Below are 19888 nucleotides of genomic sequence, written 5' to 3'. Positions count from 1 at the left end.
ACGTTAATGGGCAAAGCACATGCTATCGTGCTTTCAAAAGTTAGAACCCAAGAGTAGACAATAACTTCCTGAGTTTTGGTTTGCACTTAGACAATGTTACAAGTATGGAGGAAAGTGTATTAGTAATTCCCACTATCGCTGACCTTGAACAAGTCATTGCTCTTTAGTTTCCCCATCTGTAGAATGGGGATAATAATACTTTCATCAAAGGAGCATTGTGCAGTGTGATTAATTAATGTTTTGAGATCTTTAGCTGAAAAGACCCTTTTGAAGTGCAAATTACTGTTATCTCTGAGGTGGCTGATGATATTAAATAGTTGTACAACATCACACATGCGTCACTTCCAGGCAGTAAAGAAAGAAAAAGCTCTAATATAATCCTTTTAAATGACTTTATTTTAATTAAAATTCTCAAAGAGTCCCACAATATCAGGCAATGTTTTGGCAGCAGAGAGCATTCTTTTCATACTGCCTGGATGTGACAGATGTGCGACGTTGTAGCTTCCTTTGAAAATCAGCCATTTGCGAAGCTGGTTTGAAAGACCTGCTACCTAACCAGGCTGCACTCTGGTAATTATTAAGGTTTATTATTTTCGGTGAAGTGCAGCCTAAAGATTCTGATTAGAATAGCTGTAGAAATAATAGGGTTTCCAGAAAGAAAGAGATTATCTCAAAGATTAAATATAACTGGGGATAAAGTATTATTAAATGCTGTATTTGATCATGCATATGAACATTTGTGCCTGGCTTCTTTGTTAGCAAGTCACTTTGGGTTCTTATCCTCTGATACTGTGGGTGGAGAAGGAACACAATCACTTTCAGAAGCAGTCATTCCCATGCAGCCAGTCCCTCTGCCTGCTGCTGCGGGGTGAGCGCATCAGCCACCGGGACATCGCAGCACCGCCTTGTGCCATGCTGAAAGCACAGCCACCGGAATGGCTCATAGACAAATTGGACACCGCTTTTGCTCTTCCTCTGAAACACCTTTGGGTCCAGGAAGAAGGCACTAGGGTTGGAAATAAAAGAACTTGAAAGATCCACTTTCCCTATAATATTTCTAGCCCGATACTCATTACAACCTTGTGCATTAACAGTGCAAAGGGGTGTTGAATTGAATCTAAAAGTACCTTGTCCTTATTTTAGCAGTCTTTTTGTGCTGCTTCAGAAGTTCAGTAAAGAGAATGGCACAAAATTCGTCCATTCAATTACCTTCAGGCTTTCAGCCTCCTGGATTCTGAATGATAGGTTGGAGATCATTCAGCCCATTAATTCCAATTAAAAACAGTGCTCTGCTTAGAGTTCAGCCTTTAGGGGCGTTAATGTTCAGTGGCTTCTCCCTGGTGGAACTCATACCTTCTGTAGCCATTCCTGGTGTTGTAAGAACTTGTAATATGAAGTCAGTTGTAACTGAGCCATTTTATCACTTTTATTTTAGGAACGGAGGTGGCCGCAGTGGGACATTTTGTGCAATCAGTATTGTTTGTGAAATGCTTCAACATCAGAGGGCTGTTGACGTATTCCATGCTGTGAAGACACTGAGGAATAATAAGCCTAACATGGTGGACCTTCTGGTAGGAGCTTTTTAACTGCACCACTAAATAGAAAATGTTCCTTTTTCTCAGAAGACTCAGTAAGATTTCCAAGATTTGCAGTGGGAGTTGTTCACAAAGCAAGCAAGTCATTTTCAAAGGGGATAATGAAGTCACTTCACTTGTAAGAGTATTTTTACACTACTTTCTTCCCAAGGAGACTTTGTCTCTGTTCATTAGAATTTTTTAAGAGTTTTAAACTTTCAGCCGAACATCCTTATTAATTTTCTTTTCTAGCAGGCTGAGCCAAGTGGAGAGCAGCCCTTGCAAGGGGTAGGAATAATAGTTATGTAAAATGAAATGCCAGATTTTCAAATTATATATTTTATAAATAGCTTAATCGCCTAATATTTATCAAAGCCATGAATTTCAGTTTGACATCCAGAATATTGCATTTAATTATGGTTGCTCTATCTCATAGAAAGATTAAAGAAGTTCAGAAACAAGAGGCCATGTGCAATTATTTTCTTAGAGAGTATTTTATGGGCTTTTTTTAAAAATGGAGAATTGCTAAAGTGCCAGCTGCTACGCCACAAGAGCTGCAGAACAGCTTAAAGCAGCAGGTTCTTACGCTCCAGTGTGTAGTTCTGTACTTGGAGACGGCTGAAGCGTAACACCATATGCTGATGCCTGGACCATAAAGACACCGTTTTGCGACATCTTCGTATAGACATGGCTGCTTGAGAGGCAGTTGTATTCGAGTTAGCGTCATAGGCAGGAGGAAGCAACATCTGGGCGGCTTCGGGGATGCTAAACTCATCTGAACTAATGTTGCAAGCTTTGATTAAACAAGTTTGGGTCATCAAGACTGTTATATTTCGACATCTCTTCTACAGAGTGCCTAGGAAGGATGCAGGTAGCATCTCACAAAGCTGGTCCAACCTCTTGGAATTTTAGGAGAGATCCCTCCCTCTCAGATGGGTTGCTGAGATCTGGGTGTGCAATACAGGGCAAAAGGAATTTGTCTTGGGAAGTGCGAGACTTCCAGGCTCATGTGTAGATGGGTAGGACCATCCTCTTCCCCACATCTCACTGTACCTCATGTGTCCCATGGAAGAATGGCTACTACCTCATCCTCCTTCGCAGTGCTCTCATCTAGGCTACCTGTGAAGTCAGCCCTTCCCTCAGGCGTTTTTCTAGCTAGGCTTAGGGCAAAAAGCCAGATGCTGCCAGCTGTGCAAAGTGAGGAAGGAATTTACAACAAGCACCACAGGACCATAAATAAGCAAGGAATGTGAAACTGTGAATCTTGTATCAGTGAGAAACTATCAAGCTTTCATAATGGTGGGAGGGAGAAGTTTATTTGGCTCCTTTTCCTCTGCTTTGTATTCTCAGGAGGAGAATCACCATGCTGAGAACCATACATTTTTATTTCCTAAATATTAAGAAAAATGTCCTACTTCTTCATTCAGATAGCAGAGTTTTGGATAGAGACTTGGCAGGCCTGCTGTTCTCAGTTCTCCCAGAGCTTAAGTCCACAGAACTCACTGATCTCTTATACATTTATTTTATAGAAATAAAAAGAAAATTACTAGTGTGAAGATGTACAGTTGAAGAAAATGCTGTCTATAAATTCCCATTTTTGACAGTTCTCCACATATAGATTTGTCAGGCAGCTGTCTCCATTCTTCAGCAATGATTTTTTTTTTTAATCAAAAGCTAGATATATTATTTTAGAATATAAAAATAACCTTTAATAAATTGGGGGTGGTACTGAGAATATCTGGATGGTATTGAGAGGCCTTGTAAGGCTTTTTTACTAGGAGATTTCAAAGCTCTTAGGAAGAAGAGCAGTATCATTTTCCTTGTTTTACCAGTAGAGGAACTGAGTCGGGACAATCAGGATTTTTCCCATTATCACTTAATCCACTGACAAGGCAGAGTCAGAACAACATCTCTTCAGACTTACTATTTGTAGGAACAAGTACTTGAATTAGCAAGGGTTCAAAGAAATTTTCACACAGATTGTTTCATGGTAAAAAGGGAACTAGGACACTTCAGTTCTTTTCCTGATCCTGTTACTGACTTTATCCTTTTCGACCTTTATTATATAAATGTTGCTTTGCCTCAGTTTCCACATCTGAAAAAAAAAAAAAAAGAGAACAAGAATATTCATTTACCTTTGTAAAATGCTGTGATAAGAGATGAAATGCTCAGAGTTATAATGGTATTTGACAAGAATAGTTTCAAGACTGCTTTATGAAAACCTATTATACACTTTCTGACCAGATGAAGGGCAATCTTGGCCATCCATATTTAGAGATTCATCTCTTACTTTCATTGAAACCATTGGTTTTCCTGCAAGTGTAAAAATGTGAATGCCACATCCATTCAGTATGGAAAATCTATGAAATTCTTCAGCCATCATACAAAAGTAACACATGGTATTACAAAATGTCCATTACAGCATGTCCAAAGCATTTTGTAGTACATGGTTTTGGACCTACCAATGATGTCCTAGAAAAAATATAAATATTCCTCTTTAAAGCTAGCTAACATAAAGAAACTTTTCATATTCACCATCAAGTGAATAATAAAAATGTACAAAGGACACACATGAGTGAACACAGTGGGAAATAATAAAATGTCTGCTCTTTAGTGCAGGTATTGGGTTTACTAAAAATGACAGTTCTTCTGCTGGATCAGTAAATCAGCATAAAATGAGCAAGGAAAAATGGATGAGTGGCTGATCTCTTGTTTTGATCTCTGTTATGTAGTTATAGAATAATTGCCATTTATTTAGAAACATACACAAGAAAAGCAGAAAAGGAATAATTTACATAATACTTATTTCTTTCCTTTCTTCTTTTCTATCTTTTCTCATCCTGAAAAAGACACAAGCAGTTTATGGAACCCTCAGGATCTTAAAGCCTAACATACATCTCATTCATAACTTAGGCAATATAAGCACCTAGGATTTGTTTTCTTCTAAAGTGACAGCTCTAACAAAAGAACTCATAAATAGTCTGTGCTTGTTTCTGGCTTTTTGATTGCTGTAATATTGTTTGGTCTCTTGCATTTTAAGGTAGACTCTCTTTTCAACTAAAATGTGACCCAAAATCTCAAGTACAGGCCAACACACTTACTCCTTTATAATGTCTTCATCAAGGAAAAGGAGAATATATGTAGGGTGTAATTGTAATCTACCTACTTGGGATGCTCAGAAGGTGAAGACTGAGTGCTGTCCACTCGTTAAGTTGTGGTTGTTACTGTGTAATATTGCATGCTCAACTATCATTAATTGATTAAATTTTATAAGAGAAAGAGGCACTTCAGTGGCAGAAAGAGTCATAAAACTTGGGGGGGGGGGGAGAGGGGGGGATATTTCCAAATTGAATTGTTAGAATCCAGAGCACTTTCATTCAGGCAACCCACACCTACTATTTCTTCCAGCATTTTTGTTTCATTTAAATGCTTGTAGCATTGCTAATGCAAGTAGTAAGAATGAAAATAAAAGAGGGCTGTGTCTGTGCACACAAAGTTGTTAAGTCCCCAGGTACCGCAACCCTTGAAGCTGCACGGTGGACAAGGGTCAGTCAGAAACATTGGCCTCTGCGTTCTGCTTAAGATGTGAAGGGCATGAAGTCACGGCTCTTCATCTCAGAAGGATGCAGATGGAGCTTGAATGCCGAGGAAAGAGAATTTCCCTGGGACTGGCCCAGTTTCCAAGCCTTTGCAAATAAAAAACAGCAGTTCTGCGCTTGAAGCACAGGACTGGTACCTGGAAACACAGACTGGCCAACAGAAGAGCTGTTAAGGGCCTAGCATGTGCATCACCATTAATTGCTCAAAAATTAATTGGAATGAATCCAATTAATTTAGCTCTGGCCCGGTCTCCCTGCCCTACTGCACAGAGAGAGCACAGTATTTCAGTGCAGGTTTGAGCTGCACCTAGAGGAGGAACAGTAAACAGCCTTCGTGCTGACATGTAGCAAGAGTATGAACATCAAAATAAGAGTTATGATCTGGAAAGCACTAGACACTGAGTCTGTTTTAAGATAAACATTTCCAGGGAGGAACTTCAATAACTCCAATTCCGGTAAAGTGCTATGTGAGCATTTTGACAGATGACTGAAGGGTTGCAAGTCAATCTGCTTATGTGTAGTCAATTTTTCTCATACAAGTGTATTAGAGCAGCTAACTACACATCTAATATGAGCAGTACTGTAAGTTACCGTGTGTGTAGTGTCTATTGTCTGGTTAATTTAAAGATTTTCTTATCTGAATATAAATTGGATTTGCAAACCGGTTCCCATTGACCATAGCTGGTAGTAACTAATTTTAACAGAAGAGAAATATTGATCCCCTTAATTAAGTTCCTTCAATAACTGACTTTGTGGTTTTCTTTTGATTTTTCAGGATCAATACAAATTCTGCTATGAAGTGGCTTTGGAATACTTGAATTCTGGCTGATGGCATAAACAGCACAGACACCGTTCCTCCTTTCGCCACCACAAACAAAGCAAGTCGTTTCATGATATCTGTGTAAATGAGATGAAGACTTCTCAATGTTACGCTTCTACTGCTTTGTATAATTGGCTCTTATTAAGAGCCCAAAGAGATGTTTATAAAACTGCTTGCACTGCCCATTTTCCACTATTAATGCCGCTGCTTGACACCCATATGAGCGTACACCAAACCACATGGCAGTTGTTGAACACTGTATTCATACGTAGCCATCGATGTGGTGAAGCAGCATAGTCCTCTGGTAAATAAGAGAGCACAATTATATTCTTATGAAGGAATTTGTACTTTTCTGTTATATTTCGTTGCCTGTGATTCTCAGTTATTGTCACGGCCCAGTGTACATTTCTGTTCTGTGGAGAATGCTGTCTGGCATTTTGATAATATATGATTTTACTTATATTTGTATTCTAACACGTGCATAATAAATGAATCATATGTAGCTTATCTGAACTAATGGAAAGACGTACCAAATCATGTTAACTTTGTTGACTTGTAATTTCTATCCACTTTGTACCATTTCAGAGAGAGAATCTTGATAGAAAAAACGTTAGAAAATGCAAAATACAGGATGCTCAGATTAATATATCCAAAGCTTTTTCATTTGTTTATATTGTAAATATTTTTCGATTTCATCAAATTATTTATTCATTAAAATGAATTTTTTTGTGAAGCACAGTGAGTGACAATCATTTTTATTAAGCCCTGGAAATGCTTACTGTATGATAATGTAAACATTTGTTTACCTTGTATGGATTCTCAGCTCAATAAATGATTACATACATGATAAAATCTCGTTTAATTTAATAGCACTTGCCATCTGAGTGCCTTCCAGTAAACCTCTTTTCAAATTAATTCCTCTAAATACTGATCTACCTCCAAAGCATGCTCATTGTGTGATCTAATGTTGATCCAGCCAATGGCAAGATGTGCCATGCCAATAAATAAAAAGAAGAGGTGAATTGTATGTGTAAAGCTGCACATGCACAAGTGGAGAACCTGAAAGTTGTTCTCCTCAGTGAAGAAGAGACGATGTTGGGCTTGCAGTACTCAGCCTGGTCGCAGCATGTTCATGCTTCGTGTTCATGGACACAGTGCGGGAAGTGCAGCAGTGGAGCAGCAAGAAAGGGGACTGAAGCAGCAATGGCTTGCTGTACTGGCCTTCGGATTGCAGATCTTTCCCACCCAGCAGCATCAAGGAGAGATTGCTGAAGCTTTCCAGAGCTATATGGAAACCCAATGCAAGGAAGTTGCAGACCGCAGTAATTTCAGCTCTTAAAAAGATCATTTTAAGATGCCATCTGGGATGGGGGCAGCATCTATATAAATGTATCAGTCAAAATGTTTTGAGAGCCTGTAAATCTAAGAGATCCAGCCTGGATAGAATGACTCACAGCTTGTCAAGTGCCAGTTCAAAACCACTGCAAAATTCAGATCTGAAGACACGAGGATTGGCTTCCTCTGCAGCTGGAAAGCCTCTTTTTTAAAAGAAAATTGCTTTTAAAATGTAGCTGACAGCTACAGGCCATTGCTATGAATTGCACAGAGGTATTGAGGACCTTGGGAAAAACAACCCCAGCCCTGAGAAGAATAATGGTCCTCGGGTAAGCCCTGTAGCTCTTCAGCCCGTTGCAGAATATGCTCTGATTTGTGTGGAAACTTCAGTGTTAGGTAAACAAAACCAAAACTCTAATATATTCCTCACAACCTTCTTGACAGACCAGGTAAGCTAGCCGAATATGTTTCTTCATAATAATTGTGAAAAATTTGATGTCCACCATATATTCATTGAAATGTCCAGTGTTTCCTGATGGTTTCAAGGCTTGTAAGACAGTTAAGCACACTGAAGGAGCGCTAGGACAGAAGGTGACATAGGCAACATGATCCCAAGTGAGAAGATGATTTATTGAAATGCAGCAAGAATTATGGCAATCTCTCCCAAGGACAGAGAATGCCAGACATTATTTAAGATACAGGACTCCTCAAGACATGCTTTGCACGGGTAGGTCTTGGGGGAAGAGGGGTGAAAAGAGACGAGGAGGAGAGAGTTCTGCAATGTTGCTTGTTTCGTTACTGTTGATATGACTAATTTTTTGTTGTTCTTCTTCTGACATAGGCATAGTCAAACCCATGTTGCAGAGTCTGTAATGTTGTCCCAAAAGGCATTCTGTGAACTGCAATGCCTTAAAATTGGAGCCAGCTCAAGAAAACACAGTAAGCTGCTTTGTGTCCTCACTCATACTACAGCTACCAATCAATACAAATGATAAAAAATCCAGGCTTAGGTAAGATATTTTAGCAAGAAGGGAAACAAAAAAAAAAAAAAAAAAAAAAAAAGACACATAAGGACTTCAGGAGCTGGGGACAGAGAAAAAGTAAAGAATCAGAACAGAGCAGAAAGAAGAGACAAACGTGAAGGGCAGGTATTCAAAACGCAGTATGGAGCTTATGAAGGTTACCTGGAGGGTGCTATTGCAAAGGAGGCAACAGAAAGAAAGCTGCAGTGACAGCCATTTTAGGTGTTCATAAACCACTTTTTAGGAGAACTTTGTAATATCACAAGCCCAGTGCAGCTGCAGAACTTACAGAGACATCAGTCCTAGTTTGGGAGGAATGGAGGAAGGATGTTTTCTTCAATCCCCGCTATATAAGTGATACATAAATGAATAAAGAGTCTCTTTAAATGGTTAGCCATATGTATTGCCCAATTCATCATCTCTCCAGGGCTTGAGGTGGATGATTTTTGCTAAGCTCTTCCAAAAGAGCAGCAGAGCTGATGATGGTGAGAGAGGTTATCACATTCTCTGTCTTTTTAACAGCAATGCTCCCAGCAATCCTTCCTGGGCTTCTTTATCAGCAAAATGAGTCTATCACTGGCCGGGTAGCTTCACGGAGCACTAACACAAAGCTTAAGAACTATGTATAGTAAGACTTAAAAATAAGTAATGGAAAATACAGTTCATGCTGAAATAAAAAACTTCCCACCTAGCTGTACACACTGAGACTCAAAAGGTGTCTGTGCCACAATGGCTTGGTCTTTTCTGACGGCACTGTGCAGCATCAATACCACCTTCATTCTGGATTTCTCCTTCAGCTGGTTGGGACTCATCTTTAATATATCTGAAATGATCATTTCTCGTTTCACTGTCTGTGGACACCCCCCCAGGTCTAACCGTTTACTGTATATGTCCACCCTGAGTCAACACTGTTGCTTTGATAGCACATAGCAAGTGACAAACAGATTTTTCCTCTTTGATGTGTGGCAGTGAGGATAAATGGAGACTTCCAGACGAAGCTATTCCATCCTTTCATGGGGCCTGGAGAGGCCGTACTAGTAGCAACCTAAAGTCACTTGGCATTAGCCACTCTAAAACTCACCAGTGTCAGCTGCTGACATTGAATTATGGGGTACAGTTGGGTGGTTGTGGTTGTCTTATGTTTCCACCCCCCCCAATTGAAGGATGACTAAAGGAAGCCAATGACTGTTGCCCTGTTTGGGGCAGAGCACCAGTGACAAGAATTTAAAACCTGACAGACCATGTGAAAAATAACACGGTTTTTGTTGGAGCTCATTTTCTGTTGTTTGCTTGTTCGTTTTTCATAGCCTAGACTTTATCTAGGTTAGGGTTATATGGTGAAATCCCATGCTCATGTGTGAATTTGCACTGCCTCGGTCACCCCCACGCTGTCTGCAGGAGACGTAGCCACAAGCTGCAAGCAGACCTCTGCTCACCTTTCACGTCCTCACCTCCAGGGCACCTCTCCAGCTCCTCACCTGCCCTCAGGGCAAGGCTGTTGCATCTCCCAGGCCGGGCAGAGCAGGAGAGGTGCTGCAATGCCCTGCACTGCTTTCAAGTCTGTATCTTGCAGAAGAGGGTGGCACCACAATGGCCCTCCTGGAAGATGCATTGCCCTCTGGTGTCATGGTCCCACCTCTCACCCCAGGATCATGTATAACCTCCACCGTGAGCCTCCAGCCCACATCCCTCCCGGTCTTGTCACCAAGGGACGTGATGATCTCTCTGGGTAATAGGCATTTAGACAGGTAGAAAGGAGACGCAAGGCTGGAAGAGGTTGGACAGAGCCTGACGTGATTTTTTATTTTTTTTTAAGATTGTTGATAGTACTCGATGCACAAAAGCACAGAAGAGGTATGCTTTGACAATGAAGAGTGAGAGCTGCTTGCTGTAGCTTGTCTAAGGGAGGGTGTCAGGGGAGATGAATATCTCATGTTCACTGACAGGCTTTCCAAGCAATAACATTTTTACTCCTGAAAATCTCCTACTGTTGTATTTTCAGTAGCAGCTAGAAGGCTTTTAATTGTATCTCTACAGTCCTGATATTTCCGGTAATTGTTTTCGTTGTTGTTGTTACTGTTGTTTGTTTGGGGGCATTTTTTTTTTTGGTGAAGTTATGCTCAGAGGCCACATTAATACTACTGCCAGGCCAGAGTACATGCAGTCAAAACTCCCGGTCGTACAAACGCTTACATTAATATCCCCTTGTCTAATCCCACTTGTGCACAAAAATCAATCTGATAGTCACATACATTTTGCATTTGAGCTCATCCATCCTTGTACATGTCATGTCCTGATGGCGTACCGGGTCTGGCTGGTATCAAGTTAATTTTCTTCATAGCTGGGCATAGGCTGCTGTGTTTTGGATTTGTGACCAAAACAGTACTAGTAACACACCAAGGTTTTAGGTATGGCTGATATGGCAAACTGCTGTGTGAGGCTTAGCTGCTGGACAGGGTCACCCCACCATGGATGGCACAGGGGTGTTTGTAGGACTAAGCTCCACAGCCATCAGTCAACAATATGCCTAAACAGTTCCAAATATGGCCTTGCTTGTCTTAAAATGAATAGGGTTGCTTCCTTGCATAAAATTAAGCACATGATCTAAGCATGTCATTAAAATAAACCTAAATAAACACCAACGTCAAGAGTCTAGACTGAGAGCATCAGCAAGGCATTCATTTATAACCAGGCCTGGAGGCAGGCTGACCCATTCACTTAAAATGAGAAAGAATTGAATTGAGTGTGGCAGAAAATTTGGGGATGATACTTGGCCTTCTCTCTATCCACACAGTATTCAGCAGCTTTCAAGTGTTATCTATAACCAGCAGTTACTACAACAAAAGCTCTGCTTGTATTTCTGCTCTGCCATGAATGAATGGTACAGATGCATAAGAGCCCTGCCTGTGATCTCCCAGACCTGAACGAGTGTAGATGTTGTACAAGGAGGTGGCATTTGACCCTGACGAGCTGCTTCCCCAGAAACTATTAACTTCAGATAACTCAGAAGACAGAGCACCATGCTGGATCACGTATTTAATCCTCGCATTACACATGGGGTTAGTAATTACAGCCTCCGAAGGGACACTGGGACGTATCCAACCTCGAGTTACTCTCTGTGCTTGTAACTTTTAGAGGTTCACTTGAACTCACAGAGAACCAGCCTGCTGTTGTGCCCCCTTGAAATTCTGATTTATATGGCATATAACAATCAGCCTATAACATAAAGCCTTCTGGGGATGAGAAGTCTTGGGAGTGAAATATAGTTACTGCCTTGCCACATGCGAAGCGGGATTAAATTTGATGCCGGTCCTTGAAGGCTTCATTATCCGCAGGTCTTTGTGCTCTTTATTCCGTGCAGGTCAGTGCGAATGCCTGTGAAATTCTCGCAAACCCAGGCATAAGGAGAATGACCTTTGTTGGCCATGTATACAGGAATTTCATCAGCATTATGCGCTACATAAACCACAGTGTAGCTTGGACGTTACTTCATACGGCCCGGTGATACTGGAGGAAGGGGAGGGGAACGGCACAGATGCGGCTACGTTGGTGGATTGCAGCCTTGTGTTTGGGAATGGTTACAGTCTCCATCTGAAAGCAATCAGTTCTTGAGCAAATCCTCAGGGACAGCACCACTAAAAACATCTGCCAAAGGATTGCAACTCTTTTGCTTCATTATTTTCAATTTGTGTATACATTGGCCTTCTCCTGGTGAAATATGAGCGAGGTACAAGCCATTCCCCAAACAAGCTATTCTTCACATCCTGGTACTGCTAACTCTCCTGTAACAACCTCTGTCGTGATCTGGCAAGAGGATAGCACATGCCCAAATCCCTAGCTCTTTCAGTAACAGTAAATGAATGACCAATTTGCCTTCTGCCTTCTCCAGGCTGCCTCACATGGAGCTATACCACTGTCTGACAGCCAAAAGGGGCAGCGAGTGAGTGCTGTTGTAATTGATTTGAGTAAAAGCTTCTGGTATGTTACACTGCGCTGCCTTCCTACCAGATGACAGAGCTTGCTGGTCACACTGTGCTCCCCCCCCCTTCTGTTTGTATTCCTTCCTTCCTCACCCTTGCCAACGTCCTCTCTTGCCAAATTGCTCTGACCCACATTCTGAATCTCTGAGTACACTTCAAGGACCAGTTTGTGGTCATCTCGCGTCTGTTTCAACCGACAGCTTTGCCAAATGTTTCTTCTCCAGCTAGCGCCCCCGTTCACGTTGACAGCACCGCTCTTCCGCCCACTGTCCCACCGCACTTGTCAGCAGGGCAGCGCATCGGCTGCTGGAGATGGACGGGGTTTGGCTGGCTCGGGTGGCGTTTACCTTCCCTACCCTTAGACACAACGTTCCCTCCCCTCCCAAAATCTCCTCTGTGAATACCCTCTTTCAACATTCATGCTTGCTGCATGAGGTTTATGTTTAGTTGCAATGCTTGTGAAGAATTAGATGCCCTCTTCCAACTGGTGCTGCTGCGACAACTGTATATTTATTTGTTACACTTCATCTCAGCTACCCAGACATAATTTAGTCCAACCTTGCACATAAAGCTACTGAATACTTTTTGTAACCAAGCAGTCAGAACAATATTGCGATGTAATTTTCCACAATCAGCTGTGTCAATGTGCTGAGGTTATGCTGGTTACCTCTAAAGGCGTCCAGACAAGAGCAGCATCTTCCCATTACAACTGATAAATGGCTACATGATTTGGCACCAGATTATTCAGGCAGACAAATTAACTTCAAATATTAATACATTCAGCAGCCAGGCAGATAAATTGCTCGTTCTGCTCGTGTCAGAGTGGTCATGGGAAGGGGTTGCTTCTGCTTTCAGGAAACCTAACCTTCAGAGCAGCGCTCAGCCAGGCCAGCAAGGCCATCAATCAGATAACGAAGTTGGCAGCCATTAAATGGATCTTCGTTTCTCTCTGGAAAAAGAAAAAAGAAAAAAAAAAAAAAGACTCAGCCAACCTGGCTGATGTGTACCAGGACTGTCAGAAAGCTGTATTTCAAATGAAACGCACGTGCCAAGGCTCTGCCCAAGGAGCCTGCAAGAATCTGCCTACCCTGAGCCTGTATTTTACACCTAACTTCTCTCAGAAAGGATGAATCAAGGCTCAGTGAATAGATTTAAAGCATTTCTGTTTATGATGATATGATTTAAACAATTAGGAAATGGAATAATTGTGACTATATATATATATACAATTATATAGAGTTCAAATTTGAAATGCTGTGCTCAGCTGATGAGATTGGAAAATCCCTGGATAACTTTAACTCTTTGCAATTTTCAAACTTTGGCACACTTATGTATTTTTTATCTAACAAAAATGCTCTCTTAAAGCTGCCAGCAACTGAGTCGAATATAGAATTGGAAGCCAGTCTATCAGTGTAGCATATCGCTAGATCAAATAAACTAAAAGGAAGAAAGACATTAGCACACATGACATGATACTGGCTGTGTTAAGTAATTATTGTGCTCTTTGTACTCATTTAATTGTCTGGTTGTAGAGCTTCAAAAAATACTTCTAGTGAGGGAATATTTGAAGAAAGCCTTTAGGGGCAAATGTAGAAGCCAAGTTGACTGTTGTAACACAACCAAGATAAGATTACAGATATAAATTCTGTGTTCAACAGGCGGAAAATGTGTTTATAATTTTATCATTGTACTCAAGGCTTCCTTACAATTTATATCTTGGTTGAGTATAAATACATTTTATATACAACATATGGCACTGAATTTAGCCAATCAGGAGGCATCATTTGTGCTGTGAGTGCTAAAGCAATTTCATAAATTATGCAATATATTTTGTCAGTAAATGTATAGATGGGAAAGTCATTAACATCACAAATCACCCCTTATTGCTGTATATGTTAGCATATTTCTTACTACAACTCACAGGTGCAAAGCTCTAAATACATTTTGCATGGTGATGAGGTATTGCAGTCGGATTCCGGAAGACTTTTAACGGGACCGACCTACTGGCACGGGCTTGTTCCACCACCGGACCTGGAATTACTTGCACTGCTCCTCCAGAGCCAGAGGTAAGCCAAAGCACACCATGCTCTGCAACCGCGGGGTGCATCCACATCACTGACTGCTGCCACCCACCCCATGCCGCCTCCTGGGGTGCCACGCAGGACCCTCGGGGAAGCCCCTTGGCCAGCCGCTGGGTTCCGGCTGGGGTGGTGGGATGGGCCCTGGCTGCCAGAACCTGCCCTAACGGGCCCACACAGTTCGGCGCAGAGCTGAAATCAAGATTTCTGTCTCCAAACTCTTCCATACAAGGACCACTCTGCAGGTGAACGTATCATGCTTTTACCTGCTTCTGCTCTGGGGTGGTGGCAACAGAAGCTGTTGACAGGAGCCAATGGACAAAATGGACATCGCTGGAGATTCAGAGGACAAGTGCAAGGGCTCGGTGGTATAACCAAGCATATCCAAGGCATGAATACATTTGCAGACCTTGACCTTCCCGTGTCCGGTGCTATAGCAAATAAATATGACCAAGACTAGGTATATCTTCTCCAAACTTGGTCCCCACACTATGGCTTTCTTTAATTTAGGAGATGTAAAGAGCAATGATGCGGAGTTACTTTAAACAAAGAGTTTTTATATCTCTAACAGCAGGGATATAGTACAGAAGATCCGTTTTTCGAAAAACAAATGGGCAATGTGCATATTTAATTTGATTAAGAGATTGCCTTCCCTCAGAATAGACTGCAACGAGGCAAAACCTGGACTGCCCTGATTGCTTGAGACCAGAAGTGCAGTTTGGTGCCTCAGGAACATGGATGCGATGTAGTGCAGGGTGTGGTGAAGAGCTCTGAATCTTCACAGCCCCTTTGCTCTCTCCCTGGCCCCGGATCCCACTTGGAGGAAGCTGGTCAGAAAAAACAAAGGCAAGACACTGCAAATACCTCCCATCTTGCTGAAGTTAGTGCTCGGACTGTTAGGACATAGCCTATTCAGGATGCTGTTGCAGACAGATCTGGCTGCGGGTCGCAGGGCAGGCCCTGCAGGCCCGAGATGCAGCACACGAGGCACAGGCCCACGGCACTGGCACATCTCCTGTCACAACAGTGGGCAACAAGGGGACCACGGGGAGCTGCAGGTCCCCCGAGGGCTCCTGGTGATACCCGGGGGCAGGGTCCCGGCAGCAAGGCCGGGACATAGAAAACCATCTTCTGCCGCTGCCCCCAGGAGTGCTGGCAGCTCCTCGTAAAGCAGGGAGTGGGCAGGAAATGCTGCGCTGCACTGCACACAGCATGAGGACTTTGTTTTCCCTTTGTGGGGTTCGTGCCACTCGCTGCTGTTCTTCTTGGCTCCTTCCCGATGTATTTCGCCAGCAGCTATGCAGATGCTTTGTGGAAAGAAGGGGTAGCATCCAAATTAAACTCTCTCTCTGCAAGGCACCATAAATTGCCCTCATCCTCTTGCTGGCATCAGACTGTGTAGTGCTGCCATTTTGGGGTTCTTTAAATGCAGCTCACTGACCCTAAGCACATCCACATATATCTACATCTATTTTGACATAGATTTTTTTGCTTATGGAAAAGGGCAAGTGCATACGACTAGTTTAACTCATTTGTATTACTTGCTGCCCAGACAATTCTTCATAGATTTGTTTAAAAAAAATGTTGTGACTTCTAATATTAATTTCACAGGAATTTTTTTTTCTATATATGGAAAATATATCATTATATATTATTTTTTCTATATACAACTATAGTTTCCACTGCACGCACCCCTACCCCATCTATTCTAGTCCACAAACAAGTTTTATTTCTTGTTTGGAAGGAGAACCCCACCACCACCTCCACCATTCTTGAAACCATGAGCAGTGTTCAGAGTTTGATTTTAAAGGAAAGGCAGTGGGGGAAAAAAACTTTGAAATTTTTCACGGGAAAAAGCATTGCAAGCACCTCCTTGTGGTCCAGAATTACCAGACCTGAGACAAGCTCACATTTCTGACTTTGTTTCTGGGAAGCACCAACACAGCCTTGCTCTTGTACATAAAACCCGGAGTCATCAATATTTTTTCCGACAGATATTCACAGTATTAAAGAGTTTTAGAGAGATATCAATCTTCAAAGCCTGGCCTTCATCAGTGAAATGCATTTACAGAAATAGCCACTTCTCTGATTCCCCATCTCCCGGGTTTAAGTAGCTTTGAGCCTTGAGTCGAGGCAAGAGGGAGGTCAAAACCACCCAGCTTCATAAGGACACTTTACCTCACTGTATTGCACAGTGTTTGTAGCTGATGCCAGCCTGCTCAGCTGGAACAGCACCACTGATGTGAGCATCGTGCTCCTGTTTGTAAGGACTTCTCTGAGCATCTGACAGCAGCGAGGCAGCTCGCTCCTCAGTGCGTCCCCCCTGCCCGAAGGCTGCAGTGGGCTTCACTTGGTGTTGCATTGACCCAAAGGGAGGACATCGCCATTTGCTCAGCCTGAAGCAGCTGCAGTGGTTTTGTGGTGCAAAGCACAGCGTCATGTCCTGGGCTTACCGACCTCACTGATGAGTCTGATGAGAGACTCCTGGTGCCGGCACTCGGCCCGCCAGCACCCGCACCCTTGTCCTGTGCAGCAGGGCAAAGGGAGAAGTTTCCCCTCTCGTACACAGCAGCGCAGGAAACACTTCTGCTGCTCTGAAGGATGGCTGTGAATGATAAATGACATAAGCCAGAAATGTTGGCAAATTAAAAAGTTTAATTTATGATGATGCATAATTCTAGCTGCTTAGCAGGTGCGACACTGCTGGCTTATTTGCAAACCGGGCAAGGTAAACTAGATGGAAACGTGCTTTTCAGCGAGGTGCTAATCAGGACAGACCCCTGGCTCCTGCCGAACCCCATGTTCGCACCCAGCATGCTGTGCCACCAGCGGAGCTCACCGCCGACCCCACAGGCTCACGGCTGCCCACGAGGGCTGCTCGCCTTGTTGGCTTTGGCAGCGGCTGGCAGGTCTTCAGCTAGCCAGCTTTCCCTTGGAAGGGCTCAGCTCCTACAGCATTTTCCCCCAGCACAAGAGCTGATGGCTGATTCTCAGCAGGAACTGGCACGGCTCCTTGGCTTATTCAGTATCCTACAAATAGCTGCTGAGTGAAGCGATTCTGGAGAAAGACAGAAAATAACCGTCTGGAGCCATTCCCTCCCAGTGTCACAGCAAAGTTCATCAGCCAAGAGATTTCTTTTGTATTCATAAAGAATAACATTAATCTCTGTAACAGAAGAAAATTAGTCTCTCTGTGCAGCAAGGTTTTACTGCCACTCCTGGTTGCTTCTATACTTGCTCAAAAATCTAAAAACACCTGAAAAAAATGAGTCACGAGAGGTCCAGGACCTTCAGAACAGAAATTGCTACACCACTTATGAGGAAATAAAAGGCACTTTTCAGGTCTACAAGTGGCTGTAGCCAACCACACTCCAGATTAAGTGTTAATATTGGGAGGGGGGAGGGAAATAAGTGCTTATAAGAAGCTAGAAGACACTGGCATTGACAGCTCATGTGAGGCATCAAGGGCTCAGGGCCGTGCTACAGACCCAATCTGGTCCTTCAGTTTGGTTATTTCACCTCTTTTCTCCAGCTGTAGGACACAAAGAAAGAAAAAAATACCTACCCTATTTAGTAATTGCTTGGGAGAAGCAGGTAGTGCAGAGGGCATGGGCGCAGCCACGAGATATCTTTAATTCAGCAGCAGTGACTGCAGGAAAGAGCAAAGCAAAGCGACCGCTCGTGGCATGGTGGCTTCCCCTGGCTGGGAGCAGGTCAGGCACTGCCACCCTGCCTGGGCCAGCTGAGGATGTGGGACACCTGAGTGCTGATTCACAACAAGTGCTCTTTTTAAAAGACGCAGCTTACCTGAGAAGTGGGTGGGAAGAGGATGCCGTTCATTATTGAAGAGACAGAGAAATAAGAGCAAAAATGAGTACAGTAAAAGCTGCATTGCTGCATTTGAAGTTGGGTTTCATCAGCACTCTGCAAGCAGGACCTTCCTGTGACATGGTATGAAACATCCCTGCATACTCCTTAAAATACCCTCTTTGGGTGCTGCGAGAGTTGCGTTGCATTTTCCTTCCCTTTGGTTCCCATCTCTGCAGGTCTCTGCTGGCTCATCAGCCTTACAGGCAGAGCACCACTGTCGGATGAAGAAAGCGCTGAAAGAAAACCATAACCCACCGCCCGGAGGGGGCCCAGTTAGAGGATAAGATGGGTCGAGTGGGTGGTCAGCCAGTCAGGAGCTCTCCTCTCGTCCTCTGCACAAGGCCTGCCACACTGCTCCTTCCAGGCACACCACCCAACACTTCAGTCGGGTGCTCTTCCTTCCCCTGCTCCCCGTGTTTGCTTTGGTTTTGGTGGGTGCTGTCACTGAGCGAGGCTGAGGCTGAAGGGCAACTCGTCTTCCTACCAAGTCCTGCTCACATTTCTAACTCAGCTGAATCTCCTAATTACTGTCTCCTCCACCTCCCATTAGCAGCTCCCTAATAGGGCATGAAATAGGAGTGAAACGAGCACTGGATTTTGGAGAGCTCAGAGTAAATTCCTACTTCTGGTTTGTCATTGTCATTTATTTTTGAACTTTCTTTCCCACTCCTTAAGTCCTTGATTCAATCCTCAGCTCCCATGACACTTTCTTTGCAGCCCAGATGGATATTCATTTTTCACAGAAGATTTTGTGACACACTATATCAAATACCTTACTGAGAGCTCAGAACTGTTTAATCGATTTCATTCCAACCATCCATTAATTTAGTAATTCTATCAAAAAACAATCCAGCTTGGGTGGTACAATTTGTTCTCTCTAAACCTGCACAGATTATTTCTTGGGGTTTTATATCTCCCAGACATTTATGGAGCACTTTTCCCCTTAGTATTCCATTATTTAATGTCAGACCAGTCCTAGACTCACCAAAAGGTACACTCTGACAGCTCTGGCAGGTAAGGAGAGGTTGCAATATCCTTCCCATCATTTTACTGCAGTATGGTGGGAATCAGCAGACTCCTGACTTCAAGACAAATGATGTCCTACAGCACATGGGGAATCCGAAGGTTTCAGTCCTGTCATCGCAAGAATCCCGATTACTGTTTTTTCTCCCAACAGTTTTATATCTAAGTCCCCCCTGATTTTTTCACCATCTCCCGAAATCCAAGCATCTATTTCATAACACACTGCAGAGACCTTGCTTGTAATCCCATAGAGTGACACTCAGTGTTCCCAAACAGCAAAGCCTTCTGGTATTTTCATCAGACCATCAACAGAGAGCAGTTTCTAAGAGGAGCATTTTTAAGAGGAAGTATTTTTGTTTCCTTACACTGAGAACTGGAGCGTACGAAGACAGGATAAACACAGTAAGCTTGCAGACATATTTGATACTCTCGTACACGTTAGTCAAGCAGCTTCAGTTTTATCTTCTAGGGGAGTAAAGCACCATAAAGCCCAACGGTGCAGCTGAGCAACGAACTGCGAACAAGCAGTCCCCTTCACTTCATCAGACTGCAATATTTGGACTCTGTTGTGGTATGGGCTCTTCATT

At 43.0% G+C, this 19888-nt stretch overlaps 1 protein-coding gene and 1 long non-coding RNA gene across 14 annotated transcripts in view; one reads left to right on the top strand and one right to left on the bottom strand.

The window, feature by feature from the left end:
* The window catches only part of PTPRM (protein tyrosine phosphatase receptor type M), a 490453-nt gene extending 483608 nt beyond the window's left edge, over positions 1–6845 (top strand). For all 13 annotated transcript variants that reach the window (XM_066992787.1, XM_066992783.1, XM_066992789.1 and 10 more), the window contains 2 exons: positions 1436–1571; positions 5949–6845. In XM_066992787.1, the coding sequence (XP_066848888.1) occupies positions 1436–1571; positions 5949–6002 (190 nt within the window). In that variant the 3' untranslated portion in view covers positions 6003–6845. The remainder of the gene's footprint in view (positions 1–1435; positions 1572–5948) is intronic.
* Positions 6846–17019: 10174 nt separating this feature from the next.
* LOC106034913 (uncharacterized) lies at positions 17020–18517 on the bottom strand. Its single transcript, XR_001206415.3, has 3 exons — positions 18216–18517; positions 17974–18057; positions 17020–17466 (listed from the first exon to the last, which is right to left on the bottom strand). It is a non-coding gene; the product is annotated as an uncharacterized lncRNA (long non-coding RNA).
* Positions 18518–19888: the final 1371 nt, after the last annotated feature.

The sequence above is a fragment of the Anser cygnoides genome, chromosome 2 (assembly GCF_040182565.1).
Source record: "Anser cygnoides isolate HZ-2024a breed goose chromosome 2, Taihu_goose_T2T_genome, whole genome shotgun sequence".
In the NCBI taxonomy this organism is placed as follows: domain Eukaryota; kingdom Metazoa; phylum Chordata; class Aves; order Anseriformes; family Anatidae; genus Anser; species Anser cygnoides.
Note: the sequence above shows the minus strand (reverse complement) of the source record. Positions and strands in the feature narration are given on the sequence as shown.